Genomic DNA, 27,818 nt, shown 5'->3' on the forward strand with positions numbered 1-27,818 from the left:
ACTGTACTAAAATGGCCCCCACAGTCACCAGATCTCAACCCAATAGAGCATCTTTGGGATGTGGTGGAACGGGAGCTTCGTGCCCTGGATGTGCATCCCTCAAATCTCCATCAACTGCAAGATGCTATCCTATCAATATGGGCCAACATTTCTAAAGAATGCTATCAGCACCTTGTTGAATCAATGCCACGTAGAATTAAGGCAGTTCTGAAGGCAAAAGGGGGTCCTACACCGTATTAGTATGGTGTTCCTAATAATTCTTTAGGTGAGTGTATATATATATATATACACACACACTGCTCAAAAAAATAAAGGGAACACAAAAATAACACATCCTAGATCTGAATTAATTAAATATTCTTCTGAAATACTTTGTTCTTTACATAGTTGAATGTGCTGACAACAAAATCACACAAAAATTAAAAAATGGAAATCAAATTTTTCAACCCATGGAGGTCTGGATTTGGAGTCACCCTCAAAATTAAAGTGGAAAAACACACTACAGGCTGATCCAACTTTGATGTAATGTCCTTAAAACAAGTCAAAATGAGGCTCAGTAGTGTGTGTGGCCTCCACGTGCCTGTATGACCTCCCTACAACGCCTGTGCATGCTCCTGATGAGGTGGCGGACGGTCTCCTGAGGGATCTCTTCCCAGACCTGGACTAAAGCATCTGCGAACTCCTGGACAGTTGGTGGATAGAGCGAGACATGATGTACCAGATGTGCTCAATTGGATTCAGGTCTGGGGAACGGGCGGGCCAGTCCATAGCATCAATGCCTTCGTCTTGCAGGAACTGCTGACACACTCCAGCCACATGAGGTCTATCATTGTCTTGCATTAGGAGGAACCCAGGGCTAACCGCACCAACATATGGTCTCACAAGGGGTCTGAGGATCTCATCTCGGTACCTAATGGCAGTCAGGCTACCTCTGGCGAGCACATGGAGGGCTGTGCGGCCCTCCAAAGAAATGCCACCCCACACCATTACTGACCCAATGCCAAACCGGTCATGCTGGAGGATGTTGCAGGCAGCAGAACGTTCTCCACGGCGTCTCAAGACTCTGTCACGTCTGTCACATGTGCTCAGTGTGAACCTGCTTTCATCTGTGAAGAGCACAGGGCGCCAGTGGCGAATTTGCCAATCTTGGTGTTCTCTGGCAAATGCCAAACGTCCTGCACGGTGTTGGGCTGTAAGCACAACCCCCACCTGTGGACGTCGGGCCCTCATATCACCCTCATGGAGTCTGTTTCTGACAGTTTGAGCAGACACATGCACATTTGTGGCCTGCTGGAGGTCATTTTGCAGGGCTCTGGCAGTGCTCCTCCTGTTCCTCCTTGCACAAAGGCGGAGGTAGCGGTCCTGCTGCTGGGCTGTTGCTCTCCTACGGCCTCCTCCACATCTCCTGATGTACTGGCCTGTCTCCTGGTAGCGCCTCCATGCTCTGGACACTACGCCGACAGACACAGCAAACCTTCTTGCCACAGCTCGCATTGATGTGCCATCCTGGATAAGCTGCACTACCTGAGCCATTTGTGTGGGTTGTAGACTCAGTCTCATGCTACCACTAGAGTAAAAGCACCGCCAGCATTCAAAAGTGACCAAAACATCAGCCAGGAAGCATAGGAACTGAGAAGTGACCTGTGGTCACCACCTGCAGAACCACTCCTTTATTGGGGGTGTCTTGCTAATTGTCTATAATTTCCACCTGTTGTCTATCCATTTGCACAACAGCATGTGAAATTGATTGTCACTCAGTGTTGCTTCCTAAGTGGACAGTTTGATTTCACAGAAGTGTGATTGACTTGGAGTTACATTGTGTTGTTGAAGTGTTCCCTTTATTTTTTTGAGCAGTGTATATATATTTTTACTTTTCATAGTAAAATAGAAGCCAGAAGTTTAGGCGCTATTGTGCTTTAGAATCTGTACTCCCGTACACCACTGTGTGGCAGTACGGACTCCCCCGTGGCCGCACTAAGCACTCCGGCCTGTAGCAGCGCTGCTCTGTCAGGCATTAGCAGAGCGGGCACAGGCAGAGGAGTGATGTGCTATGGAGTTCCTGCTCTGTGCCCACTCGCTCTGCTCTGTTAATAGCCTGTACCGCTGGTAGACAGGCCATTATCGGAGCGAGCGCAGAGCAGGAGCCCCACAGCACATCACACCTCTGCCTGTGCCTGCTCTGCTATAGCCTAAAACCTGCATTTACAGTAGTTTTTATAAAAGTTTTTTCATAAATTTAGGCACACTTTAAACATATCAAGAAATGAATGGCCAGAAGAATGCAGAATATCACGGCTTTTGTCAGTCATGACAGAAATACGGCTTACCATGTACTGAGGGATGTTGAACAGCATGGCCCTGTACAGACACTCCGCTGCAGTCTCCTCAACATCTTCATCTCCCTTCAAGTAGAAGCGTTATGTTAAAAGTCATCTGTTTTATAGGTTACTAGCTGACGCTGAATATATGCAATTGGATTTGCCCAATGGTGGACCTTAATATAGGACTTTCAATATAGTCTCCTGGACCATATGGACTTTGCATAAAAAATGATTGCTATTTTTATTTGTATTTTATTAGTACATATGGTTTCTATTTGTTGTAGGTTCGGCTACATACTTTGTAGAGAATAGTATTAAAGAGGTTCTCCGGGGCTACAGATATTTTGAGCAGGTCATTGATTGGTGGTGGTCTGACACATGGAGCCCTCACCGATCAGCTGTGGGGTGGAAACTATAGTGTACAGAGCTGAAAGCAGACAGCTCCATACATGGTTTAGTGGCCGTGCCTGGGTACTGCAGCTCAGCTCCCATTCAACCGAGAGCGTTTATTAAAATAAAGTAACAGCAAATGTCCTAAAAAAAGCACTCACTTCTTGTATTGCTCTTCCGCCTTGCAGATGAAGCAGTGGTACATACGTAACATACTTACTAGCATCATTGTTCATTTGAAAACTTAAAGGGGTTGGTCAGAATTTAATTTCTAATAGCAGGTAATGCTTAAAAATAATATTTAAAAAAATATACTCTCGCTCACTGAATCCCTCCAGGGCTGCTTCCGAGGTCTCCGCTGTTGACTTACCCCGAGTTGATGAAGTGCCGTAGCCGATCACTGGCCTCAGAGGTGATGCTAGCATATACAACAAAAAACTGCAGAGGCCAGTAATTATCTGCAGCAGTCATGCAAATGTGCGTGGTGCTGGATCGGTGGGGGATTAAATCACGATGTGGCGCTCTTACCAGAGACATGGGACATTTCTCCAGTTCTTCCTCCTTTTTAATCTGGATGTCAGCAACGGAAACATACTTATGCTGCAGAAAGAAACATTTTCATGATTAAAACAGGAATCTATATTGAAATGATGGTTAGTCACATTCCTATTAATAAATCTATGACCTACACCGAAAAGGGAATATGTTTTACACACTCAGCTCTTTTTAGAGGGAGCCTTGGCTTCTGGTTACAGATACAATCATCTGGGCTGATAACATGTGACTACATTGTAGCATTTATCATCAGAATCCAGAGAACGGTTAATGCATTTACTGGTGAACAGGTTACTTCAATAATCTAGAATACCACTTGAAACAGTGCCCCTTACCAAAACATGACTGGAGGAGGCTTCAAAAAGCAATTAGGCCTTAACCACATGTCCATGATGACGTCTGTGATAAAAAGATCAGTGGTTCATCGTGACAATGTTTTAGACCCTCTGTGAGTCATCTATTTTTCATGTGCTAGGATGAAAAGGGATTCCCAAGCATCTCCTACCAATGGTCTGGGAAATATGTTCCGGCCACAGATGTCATCCATGTTCTGTCGTGGTATTCATATACTCCTTGACTTTAATGGGCGTATTTGGTCCACAGCATGGACCAAAGTAGTACATGTTGTTTTTCCACTGACCGAGGATGTGTGAATAAACATACTACAATCAATGGATACATATGGTGCCCATGGGAAACACGGACAGCACATGTCCATGTCACGTAACGTAGGGAACAGTGCAGCCTTAAACTGTACCTGCACCACTGTCCCTACCTACTTGGACGATCCGTCTTTAAGGGCGGCCCCCAACTGGTCGATGGTCCCTAACCTTGATAAGTGCACGAGACCTAAACCAGAGGGGAAGGAGAAGTCAGACAGGCCAGGTCAGAACCAGAGAATGTCAGAACCATAATGAGAAACTAACTCGGAGTCCAATATCAGACAGGTCAATACCAGGAAGTCACCTCAGGAGTCAAATCGGCAAGCACAGGCAAAGTCAGGAGTGGGTCAGCGGTTAGAAATCTGGAGTTACAAACAGTAGAGCAAAACACGCTTTTGTGGCAAGGAAGACCAATCACAGGAACTGTGGCCAGCAGTTGCTTGTTGAAATATCCCGCCAACAGGAAACACATGTTACCAAGCCTGATTGGCCTAACGCACCTGCTCCCTTGTAGGCCCCAGTGTCATCGAGCCTGGTTAACACAGTAACATAACGCCACCACCATAGGGAGGCTGGTAAGTACATAACAGTCTCTTACTCGCTGACATGTGAATAAGCCCTTACGGTCATGTGTAATCTCTCCATTTCTGGTTTTTGGTACTGCAATGTCTTCTCATGGGCAATACAGGTTTCTGTATGTGAACTTGCTGTCACATAAACTTCAGGTTATATGGGGCTGTGCATGTACAAGCAGTGTTACGGGAGCTGCTACACAGAACAGAACACTAATATACATACCATAAACTTGCTTTTCAGGAAATATATAATTTAATAAATGGTAAATTAAACTGACTGAGTAACCAACTATTTTGTATATGAGTAGGTACCCTGGAGTACAGCTGAATGTCCGGCGGCACTACAATGCAAAGTCACCAACATAGCCCTTGCCAAAGGGAATATTTGCATTACCTGCTTTAAAGTTTTCACACTTTCATGGATAGGACGAGGCAATCCAACCAATGTGTCCGTGTCGCTGATCATAGCGGGAATGGGCGAAAAAGAAAAAGGTTACTAAATCTGTAAGTATCAGATGCACAAACAAGTCTGATGCTACTCTGATGTTTGTTAATGTAGGATGCTGACTTAAAGGGGTTTTCCCACAAAACTCTTTTATTGGTATGGCATGTAGATAAGCCAAAGAAGTGTGATCAGTGGAGGTAGGTGTCTGTAGGTTTGATTCATTATAATAGAGGGTGCACTGCCTCTTCTACCATCCTTGGGATCTGATCAAACCTTTATGGCATACCTATTGCTAGAAAAGGTAACACTATACACATACAGTAAATAGCCGTAAAGCAACACAAATGTGATTTGCATAGGAAAAATAGAAAAGTAAACGTAGCGCACTGATACGCACTGTCCTAGGGTGAACCCAATGAACTTGTTCCGACTCATCTCCAGGAAATCTTCAATGTCTTTCTGTCTGGAGGGCAATAAAGAGACAGAATAGGATGTGAAATTCTAAATCTGAAAGCTCAGAACACGGCGCCTGTCATTTGTCAGTGTTTTTTTTTAGCTTATAATGGTGCATTTTCCACAGCACTGACATTCGTTACGCTAGGAACACTTATTGGGCCATACATTTCCACTATCTAACTTTTCAAATCAATAGTTTATACATAATTAAAGGGAACCTGTCACCAGGATTTTGTGTATAGAGCTGAGGACATGGGTTGCTAGATGGCCGCTAGCACATCCGCAATACCCAGTCCCCATAGCTCTGTGCGCTTTTATTGTGTAAAAAAAACCGATTTGATCCATATGCAAATTAACCTGAGATGAGTCTAGCGTAAAGGAGCCCTGCACCGGCCCGCATCCTCAGAATCTCCTCCTTGCTCCCCGACGTCAGAAAGCCAGAGCACCGTAATCTCGCGATGCGCGAGCTAGCGCATGCGCAGTGTCATCATAGTGTTCATTCCCTGTGCTGGCATCAACCTCAGGGAAGGAACTGCGCATGCGCTAGCTCGCGCATCGCAAGATTACGGCGCTCTGGCTTTCTGACGTCGTGGAGCAAGGAGGAGATTCTGACGATGTGGGGCGGTGCTGGGCTCCTTCACGCTGGACTCCTCTCACGTACAGGACACATATCAGGTACATCTGCATATGGATCAAATCACACAGAGCTATGGGGACTGGATATTGCGGATGTGCTAGCGGCCATCTAGCAACCCATGTCCTCAGCTCTATACCCAAAATCCAGGTGACAGGTTCTCTTTAACTAGAAAAAAGGAGTGCTTCAAAAAGGGGTGGTCTCATGATGGCAACCCATATGCTCATTTAGGTGGATGTCCTTATTAGAACCAAAACAGAAGGCAGTCCAGCTCCACTGGAATGAAAATTAAAATCTCCTTCTTTATTTAAAACATTAAAAAGTCACAGGTATCGGTAGGGAGTACAAATGATGCATTTCGATCTAACTAATCGATTTTAATCATAACATGTACGTGCTATGATGAAGATCGCTTAGTCGATCAAACACATTACCGGTACCTGTGACTTTTTAATGTTCTAAATAAAGGAGAAGGAGATTTTCATTTTGGCAGAGCTTTCTGTTTTGGTTCTATTACCTGCAGTTGCTGGAGTGGAATCCATGCACCTGGAAGATCCCTTGGCTGGATAGCTGATGAATATACTACTCCATGTGGATCCCCCTATTAGCCTGAGTGGAGATCCACCAGGAAGGAGTCAGCCCAGACATGTAATATAGGTTCCCCATTCATTGAAATGGTCAATAAAAGAATGAATGTGGTTGTCAACAGGTGATAACTAGGGAACAGCTTTCTTCAGAGAAAGGACTTGTTAAGACAACCCCTTTATTCAGACTGCTCTAATCTTTATTTGACAACTACTTGTTTTAATATGGTAAGCTTCTGATATAATGAGAGTTTATTGTATTAAAAGGGGTTGTCTTGGGACGACAGTTCTTGTCCATATTCCTTATTAGGTCATGTGGACATCATGGTGGAGATGCTCCTCAGAGCAGCTCAAACTCTGGCATATATGTGCATTACATGGATGACCATGGTATGACTAGAACAGGCCTCTCCTTTGAGAGATGCCAGACTGTCCATGAGACAACCCTTTAATAAAGTTACAAGTTCACAAAACACACCTCAATACGTTTTCTCTTTGACCAATACTATAGAGTAGTTGCTCTACCTCACTTTGGGTGCCCAAGGCAGACCCTTAGGAAAGCACACCCTATCCATGTTATTCCTTAGGGCAGACAAAGGTTGTGACATAAGATCCCTTTCTTGTGCATCAGACTCTGTGTCCACCATGTTCTCTGAATCCTCATTCTCTTCCTCTTCTGTTCCAGGTTCTTCACTCTTGAAAGGATCTTTCTCATTGTATAGATCCAGGCTGTCCTGGATGAAATAGATAATGGTGTAGTTAGAGTAGATATTACTAATGGAAGACCAAAGCCCCTTCCAGTCAGCTTGTAGACCAAGTGAACTTGTGACTATGGACTTGCAGAGACCATCTGCCGTTTGATGTAGCATTATATTTGTATTGCCTTTTATAGAGTGCAAACATAAAACCACAAGAGAGGTCAACTAATACTAATAAAGTCATACTCTCCGGCTGCGTCGCCCACGTTTCTGCTGTTCCCCTAGTTCAATGCCATAAGACGGTGGAGTTGTGGCTTTCATGTTCTTCACTACTTGGATGCAGTCTTCAGACAGTGGTGGAAGGCCCAATTCTGCTCTTTTCTTTTCTTTAGCAGCCTGTAGCTCTGAGAATCCTCCTAGTGTGAACTGACACATCAGTTACATTAGAACCCTTCATTAAAACCATGCAAAATGTCCAAGTTTGTTAACAGGAACATACCAGTAGCACTTTCCAAAGCAGTAGAAGGACCTTTTTCATAGGAAAATGGGGAGAATGGCCGCTGCAGAACTTGGTTACCATTGTGAAAAGGAGATGAGAAAATGGTTCCTCGTCATCAGATGGGAAGGCTTGGATAAATGAACATACATCTCATCAGAACGGTCATACATGAGACTTATTATTACATTTGCGGAAGGAAATTCACAATGGAGGACTTTGCAGTTGCTAGGATAATTAGAATGAACTGAATATAATCAGCCATCATTTACCATGTATATTGGTTTCTGACCTTTACATGGGTATTCAGGGTTATACATGCAATAAACCGACTCACCAAGTTCGATGCGGAATGTCTCCCTCTGTGTAATCCATTCTGCGTCATCTCCAGGTGACACCTGCCTTATGTTCTCCACCAGCAGATACATCACACTCAAGAACACCCTGGGTAAAACAAGTAATGAGCATAGCGACATCCTGTAGACTTTCTTGGAAAGCAATCTAGCAGCCTAATGTACAGTGCTACAGACATCATGTAATGTTAAACTGGATAACCTTTTCAAAGAAATGCTCATAGCAACCATAGGATAGGTCATCAATATTAGGCCAGAGGGGTCCAACACCCCCACCAATCAGCTGCGGTTCCAGAAGTAAACAGTGTACTTAGCTGGAACACTACAGCTCCATACCCTATGTAGTGGCCATTCTCGTGTACTGCACCTGATAATCCTATTTAAAAAGTGTACCTAAACTTTTGAAGAGCCAGTATTAAAACTATTCTAAACACCATAAAATTATTTTTTCTAGTATACCTTATTCATTTTTTTTTTATGAAATAGGCACCTGAACTTCAGGTGCCTATAGCACTTTGGGATCTGTACATTGTGGGGCTGCAATGAGAGCTGTACTGGCAGGAGCGCACTCCTGCTCCTGCCTGTGCCAGCTCCACTCTGCAAAAGCCTGGCATAGCACTTCCCATGTGCTATGTCCGGCTTTAGCAGAGCAGGCAAAAGGCAGAAGCAGCAATGTGCTAGGAAGAGCTCCTGTCTGCGCTCGCTCCGCTAAAACCTTGCGTAAGACATCGGTACGGCTGAGCTGCAGTACACCAGAACAGCCATTGCATAGCGTATAGAGCTGGGGTGTTCCAGCTCCACAGCCTGTGGTCCACATCATATTTTTTCCAGCCGTTTAAAGTATACAAAAACCGTATAGGTTAAATAGATGCTTTAGACTAATGCCTTACAGTGGCATCCCTTCACTATAAAGTTCCATTGTAAAAAAATAAATAAAAAATATATAAAAAGTACCCACTTTTTTTTTTTTTACCAGACTCTGCAGGATACAAGAACATGACGTATATGTCAAACGGAGGCAAAAATCGTGCTGTGAACCCACCCTTAATGAGCAGCAGCAGCAGCGGCGGCTAACTAATCCTATAGATAGGTCACCAATATGCTGGTCCCAGAAAACCCCTCTAGGGGCTTGGGTAAATGTTTGCATGATCTTGGGTGTGTGGCCAGCAGCCATTTGGATCTGGAAGCATCTCTAGGAAACTTTTAATCAGTCCTCCACTTAACAAGTCTTTCCCAGAAACTTCTCAGACATTCACCCCCTGCCTTGTTCCGAGCCTCAAAGTGGTCCAACCACAGGGATAAAAAAATCCTTTAGAGGCTCCTACTGTGGCCTCCCGAACCATGCACTACTCAGAGTAACCATCAAAGCTTTTAGGTCTTTTGCGTTTATATCAACACCAAAGGACTTTTTTACATCACACTTTGGAAGCCATACATCTGACTATGCCGCACTGCACCCTGAAATGCTGCCCTCTCCCTGCCTAGACACCGGGAGCCTCACGAGAGCTGGGAACATGTATGAGGAGATACACATTTTGGAACATGATGATTAATGTTCTTCTATTGTAGTGGACAAAAAAAAGCTACATTTAATCCACACAATGAAAATAAGTAACCAGAGAGTTCAATTACTGGCAGTGCAACATTTTGCTGTTGGACACTGATACTAACCAGTACTACTAACCAGTACTACTAACCAGACCTACTATTAAGAGTCTTATGTGACATGGTGAACTTATGTACAGTACCGGAGCTCCGTGCTGTCAGCTAGTGATAGAGCTGGTTTCCTCAGAGCCCTGCTGCAGGCCTGGCTGTTCCTGGAACAAAATAAAATATAACAATAATTATATAAAACCATACCGAAAGAAGGTTTATGGAAAAAAGTTATCACATTCCAGTGTTCATATGCTGTCAGATGATTTACTATAAATGTGAATCATGCGCTCACCTGGCTATAATGACAAAAGAAGCACGGAAAGCGCAGGATATATGCCAAAAATAAAAACAACATCCAGCTTTCAAAAAAAGGGACAGCTTTTATAAAAAAATAAAAGTGCAATAAAAACCGACATACAGTCCATGTCTACGCGTTTCGGATCACATCGTATCGATCCTTACTCATGACAAAGAATGGACACACAAACCTGCGTTTAAACCTTCAAAATCAGGCGATTACAATTAACCTTGGCCACACCTCGATACATGTTCTTAAGATCCAAGACATTAATGCAAATAAAATATTTATCAAAAGGAACATCTTATAAACAAAGAGACATTAAGTAAAAATCAATAATGTAGAATAAGATCATGTTTGCGATTTAATCCATTTGGGATACAAAACCCCATACGAAAAATCCAAAACGATTCCCTGTACAGAAGTAGTCTCCTGTGATCTCCACCTCGACTGGGAGGATAACAACTGGCTGTAATCCATCATTACATGTACCCAAAATGAGGCATTAAAAACTATAACTTGTCCTGCAAAAAATAAGACCTCATACAAGTACATTGATAAAAAAAACAAAAACAAAAAAGTTATAGCTCTTGCAATGCTATTTTTAAAAAAATGTGTGGGGTCACTAAGGGGTTAAAGAAGTATAATAAACATGTGCTCACTGACAACCTGGTAAGGCTAGTTTCACACTAGAGATTTTAGATGCAGCAGTCTGCTCCCTTCTGAAAATCTCTGCATTCTGGAATTGCCGAAAGCTGCCGCCTTGCCGTCCGGTTTTAGTCCGGCCGATTATCAGCATGTTTGCCGGGTTGCGATCTCCACCGGTCCCCATTATAGTTAATGGGGCTGGCGTGTATCAGGTGGCCTCCGGGAACGCCAAATCCAGACATATCTGACAGGCTGCTCCAGGCCGGAACATCCTGCCGGAAATGTCGCTAGTGTGCAACAAGCCTCAGGATGGAGAGGATCCTGCCCACAAGGGATTACCGTCTCCACCTTGTTCTCCACTCGGTTTCATCAAATGCTCTCAAATTGTGTACCATCTACATTTAGTACCATTTTTAATTTACTGTGTTAACTCCTTAAAAATCTTGCGCAAGATCAGATGGCAGGATCTGCCGTGACTTGCCCATGAGCTTTGGCTGGTATCGCAAGAATGTTGATGTTTTTGGGATAACATAACCACAGAGATAAAACTCTAATTGCTTCCATCCATGCAATAACATCCTACAACGCGCATTGGAGTTGTGCTTATAAAAAATAAAAAAATTTTTTTTTAAAAAAGAGGGTTTTCCAGGTTGCCTAGAAGCCCGGCATTAAATCAGCGGATACAAGCGTGAATTCATCATACAAATAATGATCATTTTTGGAGTAGATCTCCCATAAACGTACGCAATCTCCATGTTCAGCAACTCCAGGAAGACAGCAAATGTTCCCATCTGGTGGAGGAGGAAGCAGTTATAGCGGGACCAGTATAAAACATCTGATTCAGTGTCACATTCTCCGAACACACCTGGTCAGGAAACAGAAAGAGGGGCTTTCATAAAATATTGATGACCCCTTACATCATCAATGTATGATTATAGGGGTCAGACCACAATAAAGCAGTAAGAAGGAGGAGGGTGGTGCAGGCTAAGCTGCATGGACCTGGAAAAATGATGTGTCGTTATTGAAGCAAAGTCCTCAGTTGCCTCTGCTTACGGCATTGTCACTGCGGGGACAACAGCAGCAATGTAACGTCACAGGGTTGTGCCATCCAATCGCTACTGGCGACATTTTGTCCATAGTTATGTCCCAAAGCAGAGACTGAACCTGGTCACAGGATGTTTTGTCACCATGGATGCTGCATCACTGAGGTCTAGTTTTTGGCCAGGCTTAAAAAGTGTTCTCCGGACTTTACTAAGTGATAGCCTCCTAAAGATAGTCCATAACTAGCTGGTCGGCAGGGTCCAACGCCCTGATGATCAGCTGTTCAAATGCGTAGCTCGATTGCTAGATGTCGGCGCCAAAAACGACACAGCTATGTCAATCTTGTAGTGGACATTGCTCATCTCTGCAGTGCTGCTCCCATTGAAATCACCTGAACAGCTGGTCTATGGGGGTGAGGGGTGTTAAACCACCAATGATCAGCTAGTGATGGCCTATCCTGAGGATAGACCATCATTTAGTAAAGCCTAGACAACCCCTTTAAAATGACTTTGAAGAAATGTATGAAACTAGGACCACCCTTTCATGGTCTGATCCTTGCTGCAGATAGAAGTGGCATTCACCACGACCACAACCAACTTGAGGTTCTCACCTTGTGCCAAGTACAGAATAGCTCTGGCAGCGGAGAATCGCTGCTCCCTGATCACCACCTCCAATTCATCAAGGAGGCGCATGACATGGGTTCTGTGCTGTGCTAAACCCAAAGATGCCCATCTGGCCTCTCCTCCTGGAAGAAGAAGGTCATTACAAGTGCAGTAAGAAACTTTTTCACCTTATCTTTATAAAGATGAACTAGTGAACCATGTGCGTCTTTACATGCACGCACCAAAGGGCCAGTTGTCACAGAGAGATGATAATACCTACAATACTGAAAGCATCCTTCTATCTAGATGGACAGATAAGACAAATGTTATAAAAGCTCCCATACAGACACATATAATGGCAAAAGTCACCTTGGAGTCTAAACCTTTCCTCAAAACACCTGCGGTTAAGGATCAGCTCTGGCTCCTCCGTGTAGCTGTACAGTTCTATGATGAGAACGAGACAGTGATGTCAGGATTGATCACATATAGCATGCACATGCACACACCTTATGCTGGCATGGGACATGACAATTTTGGTCATCTAACGCAGGGATCAGCAACCTTCGGCACTCCAGCTGTTGTGAAACCACAACTCCCAGCATGCACACCGATTTGGCAGTTCCATCGAAGTGAGAGGAGGATTCTGGGAGTTGTAGTTTCAGAATAGCTGGAGTATTACGGGAGGTTGCTGATCCCTGATCCAACGTTTATGGGGGCCTCACGGGAAAGGAATAGGTAGATCCTTTTGTATACGGAGAGCTAATGCCAAAGGTGTCTGGCAGCGGCTTTCTCTCCGATCATAACACCAGCACACTCTACTGAGCAAGGCGTGCATGTGTATGGGGGAGGGGAGGGAGAGGTAACTGTACAAGAGTTAATGTGTATGGCTGATCATAGTGGAAAGAAAAGGCAGTAGCAACACAGACGACATTTACTTTTATTGCCAAAACTGGCTACAGACATGGGGGAGACATCAAAACTAGTGTAAAGAAAAACTGGCTTGGCAACCAATCAGATTGATCCTTTTATTTTCCAAAGGAGCTCTGAAAAATTAAAGGTGGAATCTGATTGGCTGCTATCAACTACGTCAGTTTCCCTTTGCATCGGTTTTGATAAATCTCCCCCATAATGATTATTATTATTCCTACCAGTAAAGACAATGGTTAAAAAGGGGTTAATCACTTAGTCCTACTGAGGCCGCCCACCAATCAGGTCCTTCTTCATAGCCAGGTTGGTAAGTACTCCCCTTCCCACCTCCTTCCCCTCTGATACATGTGAACGGTATCTTCAAAACCGAATGCACGTGAAGCAGAAAAGCCTGCATGGCATTTAGGGCTGATTTTCAGATCTCCTGCATAATGGCTACACATTTCACCCTTTACAATGCAAAGGGTTAAAGCCACTGCAAATCCCTAGCAAGATCTGCAGCAGAGTTTTTTCTGGACTCTTTCACATAAGCGTATCTGCAATCCATATACGGCCTGGATTTTATGTACCCGAACCTGCTGCTAATGGTAAGGAGTTTCCAATGGGATTTGAAATCCACAGCATGTCCTAGTCTTTGCTTCCACATGCGCCCATTATAGTCTAGGGAGTGCGGCAAAAGTGCAGTTATTAAGTAATACGCATGGAAATCCGGATGAATTACTGAAGCAATACTGAAGACAACCTGGATGTGTTAGTCTACTTTCACACTGGCGTTTTGGCTTTCCGTTCGCGAGATCCATTTCAGGGCTCTCACAAGCGGTCCAAAACGGATCAGTTTTGCCCTAATGCATTCTGAATGGAAAAGGATCCGCTCAGAAAGCATCAGTTTGCCACTGTTCCGCTTCCATTGCGCTCTGGAGGCGGACACCAAAACGCTGACGATGCGGAGGCAAACGGATACGTCCTGGCACACAATGCAAGTCACTGAGGACGGATCCGTTTTCACTGACACAATGCAAAACGGATCCGCCCCCCCATTGACTTTCAATGGTGTTCAAGACGGATCCGTTAGGCCAATGTTAAAGATAATACAAACTGATCCGTTCTGAACGGATGCATGCGGTTGTATTATCGGTGCGGATCCGTATGTGCAGATCCATGACGGATCCGCACCAAACGCAAGTGTGAAAGTAGCCTTATCTGGAATGTGTGTGCAATCAGGAGCCAGAATACGATACGCTCCTATGAAAGAGGCCTGAGGGGGTCGATTTATGAAAGCTATAAAGCAACATACGCCATATCGTGGCATCATTTATGATCTCTCGTGCTCATCACCACTTTTCTAAAGGGCTGGGATTTTGCCGAGGTGGCGGAGACTGGTTTTACTCTAATTTTACACCAGAAACTAGCATAAGCTGGCGTAGATTTGAGTTTCTGGAGAATGGAGGGTTAGAGATGCGCCTATTTATTAAAGGAGTTATCCGACTCCTCTGGATAGGTCATCAGCATCTGATGGATGGTGGTCTGACACTCGGTACCCCTGCTGTTTGAGAAAGCCTGGGTCATCTCTCTACTCATCCTAGGCCATTATAGTCAATGGGGTCCAATGGTGATCTGATAAACGGAGGTGTGAACCTACTCTAAAACGAACCACCAGTCCTGATTAATTTCCAAGTGCCAAAGCCTTTCTATAGGCTGTTCTTATCAAAGAGGATGCCACAAGCATTAGACTGGGTTCACACCTATTTGTTGCAGAATCTGCACCAAAATTGCTGAGGACATCTTGTAATGTATGCCCCTTTAAGGTCCAGTGATAAATCTCAGAAGACTTGTCGGATCAGCATTTGTCCTGGGTATGACCACCGTAACCAACCTTCCTTGCAGAGAGTTGGCCTCGCTCTCCGATTCTCATGCATTTACCTGATAACTCTGCTGACAAGTGATCGGAATCATTGTACTCAAACTCCAGGCTTGGACAATCCAGCGAGACCTGCAAACAAACAAAATCAGTAAAGCTGGCCATAAACTTCTGTTGGACCGGCGACTTTCCCACTGCATGGAACTGGCGCCACTGTACTCAACTCTACCATGTTTTCCGACCTGGCCAAAGTTGCAGATTGCAACTGGTATTTTTTGGTACCACATCTGAGGAGGTTCTAAGTGAGCCAAGTCCCATGAAGGTCATATGTCCACACTGCTGAGTAGTAATTGGTCCAAGAGAATTGTCACTCCACTGCTACCAGCTACACAGAGGGGGTGCCATATACACAGAGGAAAACAAACTACCTGGTACCAAAACGGAGCAGAGCAGTGGAAAAGTAGCCAAATATGTATGGGGGCCTCTCGACTCTCCTCCAACGGCACGTCAAAGGGGATATGTATTGGGAAGTTGGACGTCAACTCCCCGATCCTTTTTGTTCTCAGCACAATGAGCCTATACCAGAGGAGTCTATCAGCAGCTTTCTCCCGTTCAAAACACATGCACACTCTGCCGAGCTGAGGGTCCATGTGTATGTGGGAGCTGTGACAATTGGCTGGCCTAAGCAGGATGGATCCCTTTGTCCACTGATCTTTATGGAACATCAGGGAGAGATCCCAAAATAAGAGGCATACAACCAGGGTGCTGTCATGTAAAGGGAAAGTAGGAACGGAACCCAACAGAGGACACTCAAAGAAAAGCTTTATACTTCTCCCCTCTGAGATATCTCCTTGGTTTCCACAAGAGGAAATCTTCACATAGATGTAATGTGCCAACCTTGAATAGGGGTCCTTTTACATGGGCAAATTAACTGCTCGTAACCAGTGCCGAATGATGTCATACTTTTATTTTCATGTTACATGACCATGAGGGGTTTGAATGAATGATCGCTGAGACTGTTCATTCCCCGCCCCTCTCATACAGTCACATTAGTGTCAGCGGCACATCCTGGTTACATGAGGGGGGGGGGGGGGGGGGATGTGCTGCCGATGTCCCCATAAAATGAAGAATGACAGATGAGTGTTATATCACTTGAGTGTCGCTCAACACCTTTACAATGGCAACAAATGTTCATGTGAAGGACTGTTCGATGATCACTGATCCATGTAAAAGGCCATTAAGGGAGCAGAAAAGGAAAGAAGAAAAGAAACACATAGAAACTATAGTCCATCAACAGCCGCAGAGCCTGACCCCGATTCTACATGGTCATCAAATTTCCCAAACATACGGCATAATGCCACCGCTCCCTGAGCCATGACACCTTCCATCGGAAACTTCGAACCTAACTCTATAAAGGATTTACATGAAGGACATAAGATATTCATAATATTCGAAAGTTGACTCAACATAGCATTAACCTGACGTTGCCAACTCTCCCAAGCTAAACCAGTGTAGGGGGTTTGTACTGGTTTTCAGCTCCATTATGTATTTTTCTCTATTCATTTTTAACGCTAAATCCTAAACTTTGACAGTTTCATTGTGGAATCTAAAATAGCTAAGATTAGCTGCAGATACAGTCCCAGCAGAGAAGACTGGTGAAGTAGATACAACATCATTTTAAATTGGCGCAAATAAACCAAAAGTGTTCTGCTGACCTACATTTAGAAATAAAATAAAAAAAATACATTTGCCGTTTATACAGGTACATGCTACCTGCGGTTTTGTGGGTTTTCAGCCTCTAATAACCCCATACCCTGGACTGGCCAGAGTGTTAGCTTAGGGCAGTGATTGTTTAGAAACTACAACTCCCAGAATGCTTCATTTACTTCTGTGGGAGTTAGAAGAACAGCTGAGCAGGTTTGCATGCTGGGAGTTGTAGTTTCACAGCAGCTGGAGTGCTGAAGGTTGCTGATCCCTGGCTTATGGTGTGTTACAGACAGCAGCATGAACGCTAAAAATAAGCCGAGAGTCACCACCAGCTGGTCGAAAACCATCTATGTACAGATCCCTCCACGTATGCTTGCCAGGAAGAGGAGCCGCAGTCTACGGGACAAAAATGATAAAAAGCCAATACAGAAAAGAAACATTTATTTCTCTGCATTCTATAGTGTTACTACGTACGTAGCATTGCTGCGCTGTGGGGTTATATCCAATTGTCTGTTTAAAGGGGCTGTCTGGGCTTTTAATATTGATGACCTATCCTCGGACACCCGGCAGCCCCTCCGATCAGCTGTATGAAGGGAAGTGTTAGGCCGAGTTCACACGAACCCGTGTGTGACCCGTGCTGCGGCCCGCAATTCACGATCGCCGGCCGTGGGTCAGCCGCATCAGATCGTGGACCCATTCACTTTAATGGGTCCGCGATCCGCCCGTTTCGCAAAAAGATAGGACCTGTTCTATCTTTTTGCGGAATGGAAGTACGGGACGCAACCCCACGGAAGCACTCCGTAGTGCTTCCGAGGGGTCCCGTTCCGTGCGGCCGTTCCGCAATTCCGGATTTGCGGACCCATTGAAGTGAATGGGTCCGCATCCGTGATGCGGAATGCACAGGGAAGTGTGGCTGTGTATTGCGGGCCGCAATACGGCCACGGATCACACACGTTCGTGTGAACTAGGCCTTACAGAAAGGATCCTATTTTGGGGGATGTCATTCCGGGAAAACCGGAGATTCTCTATAGAAAAGCACCAAATTTACGTGACACGTTGGTTCATAGCCATATCCCCATAAAAAAAGAAGAAAAGAACCAGTTCACATGGTGCGGTTTTTGCATTGCAAGCAGGAACCGCACCAAGGATGGCAAAAAACAGAGAAACCTACAGAAAATTGTTGCAAAAAAAATGGGGTAGAATATAACATCAAAGGAGAAATAAGTTGTGAACAAATGGGGGTCATTTACCTGTTGAGATGTCCGTGCGGTTCCATGTATGTTGGAAGGACCTTGCGAAAATTAAAAACACGAATACAGGAACATATCAACAATATAAAAAAGGGCATGGAGACGCACAGTGCACTTTAAGAAGTGTCATGGGAAGGATCCAAAGGGACTCTGGTTTGGAGAAGGTGACAACCTACTGGCGAGGGGGGGGGGACCCAGTAGCGAATATAAACTGAAGGGAGGTGGAGTGGATATACAGGATGGATTCTCTGCAGCCCGGTGGTTTAAATGTGGACTTTGACTTGAAGCCCTGTTTTATTGAATAGAAAGGGAGGAAGTAGTGTTGTATGTACTGTGCGGTTTTAAGTATACGAAAAAACTTTCTCTCGTTTAGAAAGGATAGTGGGAAAACTGTGTCTATATATGATAGAAGGTGAAAGGTACTGGATAGAATAAATGGAAGAATTCTAGAGGGCCATTACGGATTGCGATATATGAAGGATATGTGAAGTTTTATGTGGGATAATTAGATTTTACTATATATTGTATATTTTAGTACGTATGAAAAATCTTTTAATATGTAAAAATATGTGGAGAAGAGTTGTTTGAAATGAAACTAGAGGCAAGGAGGGAGGGGTGTGCCTCCTGGTTTTTTATCTATAAGAAGACACCCAAGGAAGGGTGGAGCATTCGCCCCTGACGAAGCTTGTTTGGCGAAACTCGGGTCGGGAGGTGTTGCAGAGATTTGTATTCGATGCCTGTTATTTTATTCCCCTTGTGAGTATAATAAAAGAAAAAATGTATACGTAAACTGGTCGAGCTTCACTATGTGTCCCGAAACCTTTTAATCCGCAGAAGGAATATCCGTGACGGAGATCATCTTTTTTGTTGGAGTTCTGTGTTGGGGCTGCAGGAAAAGAGCTGTTACCATCCATTTCTACACTTAGAGGCTGGAGTCCGATCACCTTTTAAATGGCGTATGTAGGGAAGGTGCGCGCCATAGACATAGCAGCAGCGGATAGGAAGAGAGAAGGGAGACGCACGCACCTTCTCTTCATACAGCTGATCGGCGGGTGTGCCGGGTGTCAGACCCCCACTGATCTGATATTGATGACCTATCCTGAGGATGGGTCATCAATATTAAACGCCCGGAGAACACGTCTGGTAATATTAGCTATAGGGCCCTGACATATTGTCCATTTCTTTTTGTGGAACTCATTTTTACTCTAATAAAGATATTGCCCCATTTTATGACTTTTTGAAGCCTCCAGACTTCTGGAGTGAATAAATCAGGGTCTATACATTTTTAATTTTTATGAGGTTTAAAATTCACTCATTTTTGGTCATGTTGACCAATTGTAGTGTAGCTTAGTTTTGCACTCGCGCGGAAAAATCGCGGGTGTTCCCGCAACGCACCCGCACATTTTCCCGCAACGCCCGTCTGAAAGAGGCCTCAGGGACAGGACTCATCTCAGGTTAATTTGCATATGTATCAAATCGGTTTTTATACACAATAAAAGCACACAGAGCTATGGGGACTGGGTATTGCGGATGTGCTAGCGGCCATCTAGCAACCCATGTCCTCAGCTCTATACACAAAATCCCGGTGACAGGTTCCCTTTAAAGGGAATGTATCACTGAAAATGATTTTTTTGCTAGTCAAAACCAGATAGGGTGCCCGTGCTGTGGACCGCTAATAGCATTCGTGTGCATGAGCCCTTAGGTGTTCCCTAAAAACACATCTTTTTAGGTTGGCCTATCACATCCCCTAATCTACCTCTTCTCCTTTCACCCCTCCCTTCCTTCATCATCATTCTTCTGAACCTGATCCATCCTCAAATATTCACACCCCGTGCACCACAGATGGTGGCGGCTCATGCACCTTTATATCTACTGCCCTATTATGTTAATATGGCCGGACCACCTCTTGCGTCACAGAAGCCATCAGGCATCAGCCAGCTCTTCTCTACAGAAGTTGAGTCTACTCATCCAGCTGTGTTTTTGCTCCACTTCCATCTCGCCGCCCTTTTCTCTGGTAGACATCCCATGAGCAGTGAGACCCCCCCCCTATTTCTTGTCTCCTGTATGTTAGAAAGTGGTACTGCACAGTAGCATAGAAAATTACAACTGCCATATATATGTGTGGGAAAAACCGCTCTAACACATACCACTGTCAAGTCTGTATCTTTAACCTTGGCACTTAAAACATGCCAGATCTATTCATGCTTCCCCTGATGTTCTGCTGCACGTTGTCCACAGAGCTGCTTGTATATCCCACCATGCAGAAATGCTCATGTTATTGCATCATGCCCGAACACTGGAGGATAAAGGTATGTAAATCCAGCTTACACTAGATCTAAGGCCTTATACGAACGTGTGCACGAGGCCTAACCTCCTAGACCAGGCATGCTCTACCTGTGGCCCTCCAGCTGTTGCAAAACTACAACTCCCATCATTCCCGGACAGCCTACAGAAAGGCATGGTGGGAGTTGTAGTTTTACAACAGCTGGAGGGCCGCAGGATGAGCATGCCTGTCCTACATTATACAGCACAGTTCCTGTATTCATGTCTTACCAACTTACAAACTTAGATGAAGTTCAGAAACCGCTGTTCATTTCGGGGTTTTTACTTGGAATAAAAACTCAACATTGATTTTAGAGGGAAATCTACGATAACCTTTTGATATAACCTCTACATTTAATTTTGCCTTTTGAAATCAGCATTTTTGGCAGTGCCCATCTGGTTTTGATCTTATGGGTCACTTCTATGGGGCACCACAATGTCCGTAAGGGCAACATGTGTATGGAGTTTGTATGTTCTTTCTTCTGTCCTCCTACACTGCAACAAAATTCAGATTAAGGCCTCATGCACACGAATGTGCCATTTTTTTGCGGTCCTCAAAAAACAGAAGCCGCCCGTGTGCCTTCCGCAATTTGCGTGCACTATGTCCTGACGATGTGTCAGGAAGACAGTGCAGCACGCGGGCCAGCGGGTGACCACGGAGCATGTTCTATATTTTTGAGAGGCCACGTAATGGACATACAGATCCAGACAGTAGGGATGAGCGAATCGACTTCAGATAAAACATCCGAAGTCGATTCGCATAAAACTTTAGAGCAAGCGCTCCATACAGTATTAGAATGTATTGGCTCCGATGGTACCAGATTTTTAACAGTAGAAACTAATTTTTGAAGTTATTACCCGAAGTAATAACTTCGGCTCATCGGAGCCAATACATTCTAATACTGTACGGAGCGCTCGCTTCAAGTTTTATGCAAATCGATTCGCTCATCCCTAGCAGACAGCAAATAGTCTGCTGTCCATATCTTTTGCAGAAGTGAATGGGTCCGCATCCAATCTGCAAAAACTGTGGATCAGATGCGGGAAAAAATATGTTTGCGTGCATGACCCCTTAAAGGTAGTCTAACACACCGCAGATTTTGTTAGGGTACTTTCACACTTGCGGCAGAGTGATCCGGCAAGCAGTTCCGTCGCCGAAACTGCCTGCCAGGTCCGGCAAAACGTATGCCAACTGATGGCATTAGTAAGGCCCCTTTCACACAAGCGAGTTTTCCGCGCGGGTGCAATGCGTGACGTGAACGCATAGCACCCGCACTGAACCCGGACCCATTCATTTCAGTGGGTCTGTATACATGAGCATTTTTATTTCATGCATCAGTTCTGCATTGCGTGAAAATCGCAGCATGCTCTATATTTAGCGTTTTTCACGCAGCCCTGGCCCCATAGAAGTGAATGGGGCTGCGTGAAAAACGCATTGCATCCGCAAGCAAGTACAGGTGCAATGCGTTTTTCACTGATGGTTGCTAAGAGATGTTGTTTGTAAACCTTCAGTTTTTTATCACGCGCGTGAAAAACGCACCAATTGCACCCGGCGGAAAAAACTGAACGCAATCGCAGACAAAACTGACTGAACTTGCTTGCAAAATAGTGCGAGTTTCACTGAACGCACCCTGACCTAATCCGTCCGCCTTAGGCCCCTTTCACACGGGCGAGTATTCCGCGTGGATGCGATGCGTGAGTTGAACGCATTGCACCCGCACTGAATCCCGACCCATTCATTTCTATGGGGCTGTTCACATGAGCGGTGATTTTCACGCATCACTTGTGTGTTGCGTGAAAATCGCAGCATGCTCTATATTCTGCGTTTTTCACGCAACGCAGGCCCCAAAGAAGTGAATGGGGTTGCGTGAAAATCGCAAGCATCCGCAAGCAAGTGCGGATGCGGTGCGATTTTCACGCACGGTTGCTAGGAGACGATCGGGATGGAGACGCGATCATTATTATTTTCCCTTATAACATGGTTATAAGGGAAAATAATAGCATTCTGAATATAGAATGCATAGTAAAATAGCGCTGAAGGGGTTAAAAAATAATAATAATAATTTTACTCACTTTAGTCCACTTGATCGCGCTGCCGGCATCTCTTTCTGTATTCTTTACTGAACAGGACCTGTGGTGAGCATTCATTATAGGTCAAGGACCTGTGGTGACGTCACTCCGGTCATCACATGATCCATCACCATGGTAAAAGATCATGTGATGGATCATGTGATGACCGGACTGACGTCACCGAAGGTCCTTTACCTGTAATTAATGCTCACCACAGGTCCTGTTCAGCAAAGGAGACAGAAGGAGATGCCGGCATCGCGATCAAGTGGACTAAGGTGAGTTAAATTATTATATTTTTTTTTTAACCCCTCCAGCGCTAGTTTACTTTGCATTCTGTATTCAGAATGCTATTATTTTCCCTTATAACCATGTTATAAGGGAAAATAATAATGATCGGATCTCCATCCCGATCGTCTCCTAGCAACCGTGCGTGAAAATCGCACCGCATCCGCACTTGCTTGCGATTTTCACGCAACCCCATTCACTTCTATGGGGCCTGCGTTGCGTGAAAAACGCAGAATATAGAGCATGCTGCGATTTTCATGCAACGCACAAGTGATGCGTGAAAATCACCGCTCATCTGAACAGCCCCATAGAAATGAATGGGTCGGTATTCAGTGCGGGTGCAATGCGTTCACCTCACGCATCGCATCCGCGCGGAATACTCGCCCGTGTGAAAGGGGCCTTAAAAATGCCTGATCAGTCAAAAAAAAATGCATTGAAATGGCGGATCCGTCTTTCCAGTGTCATCTGGCAAAACGTATCTGGCTTTTATTTATTTTTTTCACCTTTTTTTCGGTCTGCACATCCAGCACTAATACATTCCCATGGAAAAAAATGCCGGATCCGGCATTCCGGCAAGTCTTCAGTTTTTTTCGCCGGAGATAAAACCGTAGCATGCTGCGGTATTATCTCCGTCCTGAACAGTCAAAATGACTGAACTGAAGACATCCTGAACGGATTACTCTTCATTCAGAATGCATGAGGATAAAACTGATCAGTTCTTTTCCGGTATAGAGCCCCTGTGATGGAACTCAGTGCAGGAAAAGAAAAACGCTAGTGTGAAAGTACCCTAACACAAATTTTCTGCAACTGAAAAAAAATCAGTTTCAGTCACTTGAACGGGATTGTTTTAGTGGCAAGCACATGAATTCCTACAAGCCCCATTCAGATAGGGTACTTTCACACTAGCGTTTTTCTTTTCCGGCACTGAGTTCCGTCACAGGGGCTCTATACCGGAAAAGAACTGATGAGTTTTATCCCCATGCATTCTGAATGGAGAGTAATCCATTCAGGATGCATCAGGATGTCTTCAGTTCAGTCTTTTTGACTGATCAGGACAGAGATAATACCGCAGCATGCTACGGTTTTATCTCCGGCCCAAAAAACTGAACACTTGCCTGAATCCGGCATTTTTTTCCATAGGAATGTATTAGTGCATTCAAAATACCGGAATGCCGGAACCGTCCTTCCAGTCTGCGCATACCGAAAGAAAAGTTGAAAAAATAAATGTTAAATCCGTTTTTCCGGATGACACCGCAAAGACGGATCCGGAATTTTAATGCATTTGTAAGACGGATCAGGATCCTGATCCATCTGACAAATGCCATCAGTTGGCATATGTTTTGACGGATCCAGCAGGCAGTTCTGGCGACAAAACTGTCTGCCTCAGTCCTCTGCCGCAAGTGTGAAAGTATCCTAAGTGATTTTCAGTCGCAGAAAATGTCTGTAATGTACCAGGAAAGCTGCCGTATGTGAAGACATTCTTAGGGCTCATACACACTACCATAACGGTCCGCAAATCGCAGATACCGGCCGTGTGCATTCTGCATTTTGTGGATCGTATGTCCTGCCCTCTGTTAGGACATGTTTTATTTTTTTGTTGTGCCGTGACACGGACACGCGGCCCCACTGAAGTGAAAGGGTCCGCATCTGATCCGCAAGAAATGTGCATCGTACACGGACCAAAACCTCGACCGCGTGCATGACCAGTACGACCCTTTTTCCGGACACGCCAAGACTAACTTATAACCAAAAATCCAGCAGGTTTGTAAGTTTGGGGACAATTGTGCCACGCTTGATTTTGGATGTGTGCTGCAAGGTGACCACGTATAAAACAGACGGTGCCACACTGCGATCATCAGGTCAGTGGACATGGGCTCCTGTCATGTGACCACGTATAAAACAGACGGCCACACTGCGATCATCAGGTCAGTGGACATGGGCTCCTGTCATGTGAACACGTATAAAACAGACGGTGCCACACTGCGATCATCAGGTCAGTGGACATGGGCTCCTGTCATGTGAACCAGTATAAAACAGACGGTGCCACACTGCGATCATCAGGTCAGTGGACATGGGCTCCTGTCATGTGACCACGTATAAAACAGACAGTGCCACACTGCGATCATCAGGTCAGTGGACATGGGCTCCTGTCATGTGACCACGTATAAAACAGACGGTGCCACACTGCGATCATCAGGTCAGTGGACATGGGCTCCTGTCATGTGACCACGTATAAAACAGACGGTGCCACACTGCGATCATCAGGTCAGTGGACATGGGCTCCTGTCATGTGACCACGTATAAAACAGACGGCCACACTGCGATCATCAGGTCAGTGGACATGGGCTCCTGTCATGTGACCACGTATAAAACAGACGGTGCCACACTGCGATCATCAGGTCAGTGGACATGGGCTCCTGTCATGTGACCACAGGCACACTGGCAATCCATGTGTTTCTATGGAGAGCACACAGCACAGGGACATGCAGAGGCTTCTGGACTTTGACACTTACTATGTAATCCCCCCACCTACCGCTGTCTCTTCCTCTTCCTGCCCCACACTACAAGTTACCATTGTGCACCGCGGCCGCACTTAGTGACCCGAGAACCCCCTCCTCACCTCGGCTTCCCTCCTCCTGCCCTTGCTGATCCCCTCCATGCCGAATCCGCAGCTGTCACTCATGGATCCGTGACACACACGTGCTGAATAGTGGCGGTGACAGGCACCGCCCCTCTCTCTGCTCGCGAACTGATTGGCCAGAGTGAGGGGGCGGGACGGAGAACTTGTTTTTCTTCTTAATGATTGGTAGAAAGTTACAGGAGGGCGCGGCCGCCAGACAGGATGAGCGGGCTGTGTTGCTCTCCTGACACCTGGGTTGGGTGGGGGTGAAACATGGCAGCAGGTCGGGCTGTGGAGAAGTGGGGCAGACCATTGTACCATGCCTCCCAGTGTCCCTCTTTTGGACCCATGTCCCTCTGTCTCTCTTTTTTAAATGTTCCTCTTTAACCCTTAGGCCCCTTTCACACAAGCGAGTTTTCCGCAGGTGCAATGTGTGAGGTGAACGCACAGCACTGAATCCGGACCCATTCATGTCAGTGGGTCTGTGTACATGAGCGCTGTTTTTCACACATCATTTCTGCGTTCCGTGAAAAAGCAGCATGCTCTATATTCTGCGTTTTTCACGCAGCCCTGGCCCCATAGAAGGGAATGGGGCTTCAGTGAAAAATGCATTACATCCGGAAGCAAGAGCGAATGTGATGCGTCTTTCACTGATGGTTGCTAAGGCCCCTTTCATACGAGTGTGTCGGATTAGGTCAGGGAGCGTTTAGTGAAACTCGCACCATTTTGCAAGCAAGTTCAGTCAGTTTTGTCTGCGATTGCGTTCAGTTCAGTTTTTTTCACGTGGGTGCAATGCGTTTTTCACGGATGCGGACCCATTCACTTAAATGGGTCCGGAGATGCGGAACCGAAGCACGGAATGAAACCCTACGGAAGCACTATGGAGTGCTTCCGTGGGGTTTCGTCCCATAATTCCATTCCGCAAAAAGATAGAACATGTCCTATCTTTTTGCGGAAAGGCCGGATCGTGGACCCATTTAAGTGAATGGGTCCGCGATCCGCTGTGGCTGCCCCACGGTCGGTGTTCGTGCATTGCGGCCCGCAATTGCAGGAGGCCTAACGGAGATGTGAACGTAGCCTTCGCCCTTATTCACACAACTGTGTGACTTGTCTTATTTTGGACACATCTTGCAGATCATGGACCCCTTGAGGTCAATGGGTCTGCATTGCGATGTGGGGTGCACACAGCCGGTGCCCATGTTTTCCCAACCCACGGTGGTGTGAATGCTGCCTTACAGAGTTTGTCTTCACTTTACAGGAAAAGTGAGTAAGAAAGCCAGCTCACCATAAAGTGATGACACCTGTGACAAGGTGGGCAGTGGTTCATCAGCAGTGATGGCTAGTTCGCAGTGTTTGCCGACGAACACATGCAATCTGCCATCTTCACTACCAAGTCTGGCGCTGCAGAGGTAAGTCCCTACCTGTGCCTGCGCCGCAAGCTGCTCTGAAACACATGCGGTCCCCGGGAGCAGACAGTTCCGAGAACAGCCCGATGAAGGCTGTTCTTGGAACTGCCTGCTCCCGGTGACCACATGTGTTTCAGAGCGGCTCGCGGCGCAGGCACAGGTAGGGACTTACCTCTGCAGCGCCAGACTTGGTAGTGAAGATGGCAGATCGCATGTGTTCGTCGGCGAACACTGCGAACTGGCCATCACTGTTCATCAGTGAAGATGTCCATAAAGAATCCGTGTTTGGCCTGTGTTGGTATTTTGCCCTTCATGTATCATCCATATTTCACAGACACTGCCAGGTTGAACATTAGTTTCCAAAGTATCTCCTACCAATGGTCTTTGAAAACCATGGACTGTCTTATATCCGTGGTTTTCACAAAGCCATAGACTATAATATGCTTGAGGGCTCCGTAATCGCAGCCAAGATAGGGCATGCTTCCGGTGTGTCGCCACGCTCCATGAAAAACCATGGATGGGTGAACACACATTAAAGTTAATGGATACGTGAAAAGTCCGTGGACACCATGGACTGAACACGTCTGTGATTCTCTGATGTGTGATAGATGCATTAAGCCTCATTCACATGTCCATGTTTGTGCTTGAAACCGTGAAAGGTGGTCAGTGATGCATCAGTGAAGGATCCATGTGTCATCTGTGTTTTACAGACACTGTGCAGCTGAAAAATTATCTTCAAAGCATTTCTTCCTAATGATCCGTGAAACATGGATGGCATCCGTGTTGCAACAGTGTTTTTCACAGACCCATAGCCTATAATGGTCATGATGGATCCGAGAACACGGACAAAATAGAGCATGCTAAAAACACGGACCGTGGTAAAAAACTGATGTGTGAATACACACATTAAGGCTACATGCACACGACCGTTGTGTGTTTTGCGGTCCGCAAATCGTGGATCC

General features: G+C 45.4%; 1 protein-coding gene across 1 annotated transcript in view; it reads right to left on the reverse strand.

Moving 5' to 3' along the window:
* Positions 1-25,548, reverse strand: part of STRIP2 (striatin interacting protein 2) — a 49,849-nt gene extending 24,301 nt beyond the window's left edge. Inside the window, exons 1-14 of the mRNA XM_040413449.1 lie at positions 25,451-25,548; positions 15,262-15,331; positions 12,784-12,858; positions 12,423-12,557; positions 11,516-11,636; positions 9,918-9,986; positions 8,154-8,260; positions 7,820-7,947; positions 7,567-7,746; positions 7,148-7,356; positions 5,346-5,411; positions 4,898-4,961; positions 3,240-3,311; positions 2,328-2,402 (exon numbers count right to left, since the gene is read on the reverse strand). Coding sequence (XP_040269383.1) covers positions 2,328-2,402; positions 3,240-3,311; positions 4,898-4,961; positions 5,346-5,411; positions 7,148-7,356; positions 7,567-7,746; positions 7,820-7,947; positions 8,154-8,260; positions 9,918-9,986; positions 11,516-11,636; positions 12,423-12,557; positions 12,784-12,858; positions 15,262-15,331; positions 25,451-25,513 — 1,434 coding nt within the window. The 5' untranslated portion in view covers positions 25,514-25,548. The remainder of the gene's footprint in view (positions 1-2,327; positions 2,403-3,239; positions 3,312-4,897; positions 4,962-5,345; positions 5,412-7,147; positions 7,357-7,566; positions 7,747-7,819; positions 7,948-8,153; positions 8,261-9,917; positions 9,987-11,515; positions 11,637-12,422; positions 12,558-12,783; positions 12,859-15,261; positions 15,332-25,450) is intronic.
* Positions 25,549-27,818: the final 2,270 nt, after the last annotated feature.

This window comes from Bufo bufo, chromosome 1 (assembly GCF_905171765.1).
Source record: "Bufo bufo chromosome 1, aBufBuf1.1, whole genome shotgun sequence".
Classification (NCBI taxonomy): domain Eukaryota; kingdom Metazoa; phylum Chordata; class Amphibia; order Anura; family Bufonidae; genus Bufo; species Bufo bufo.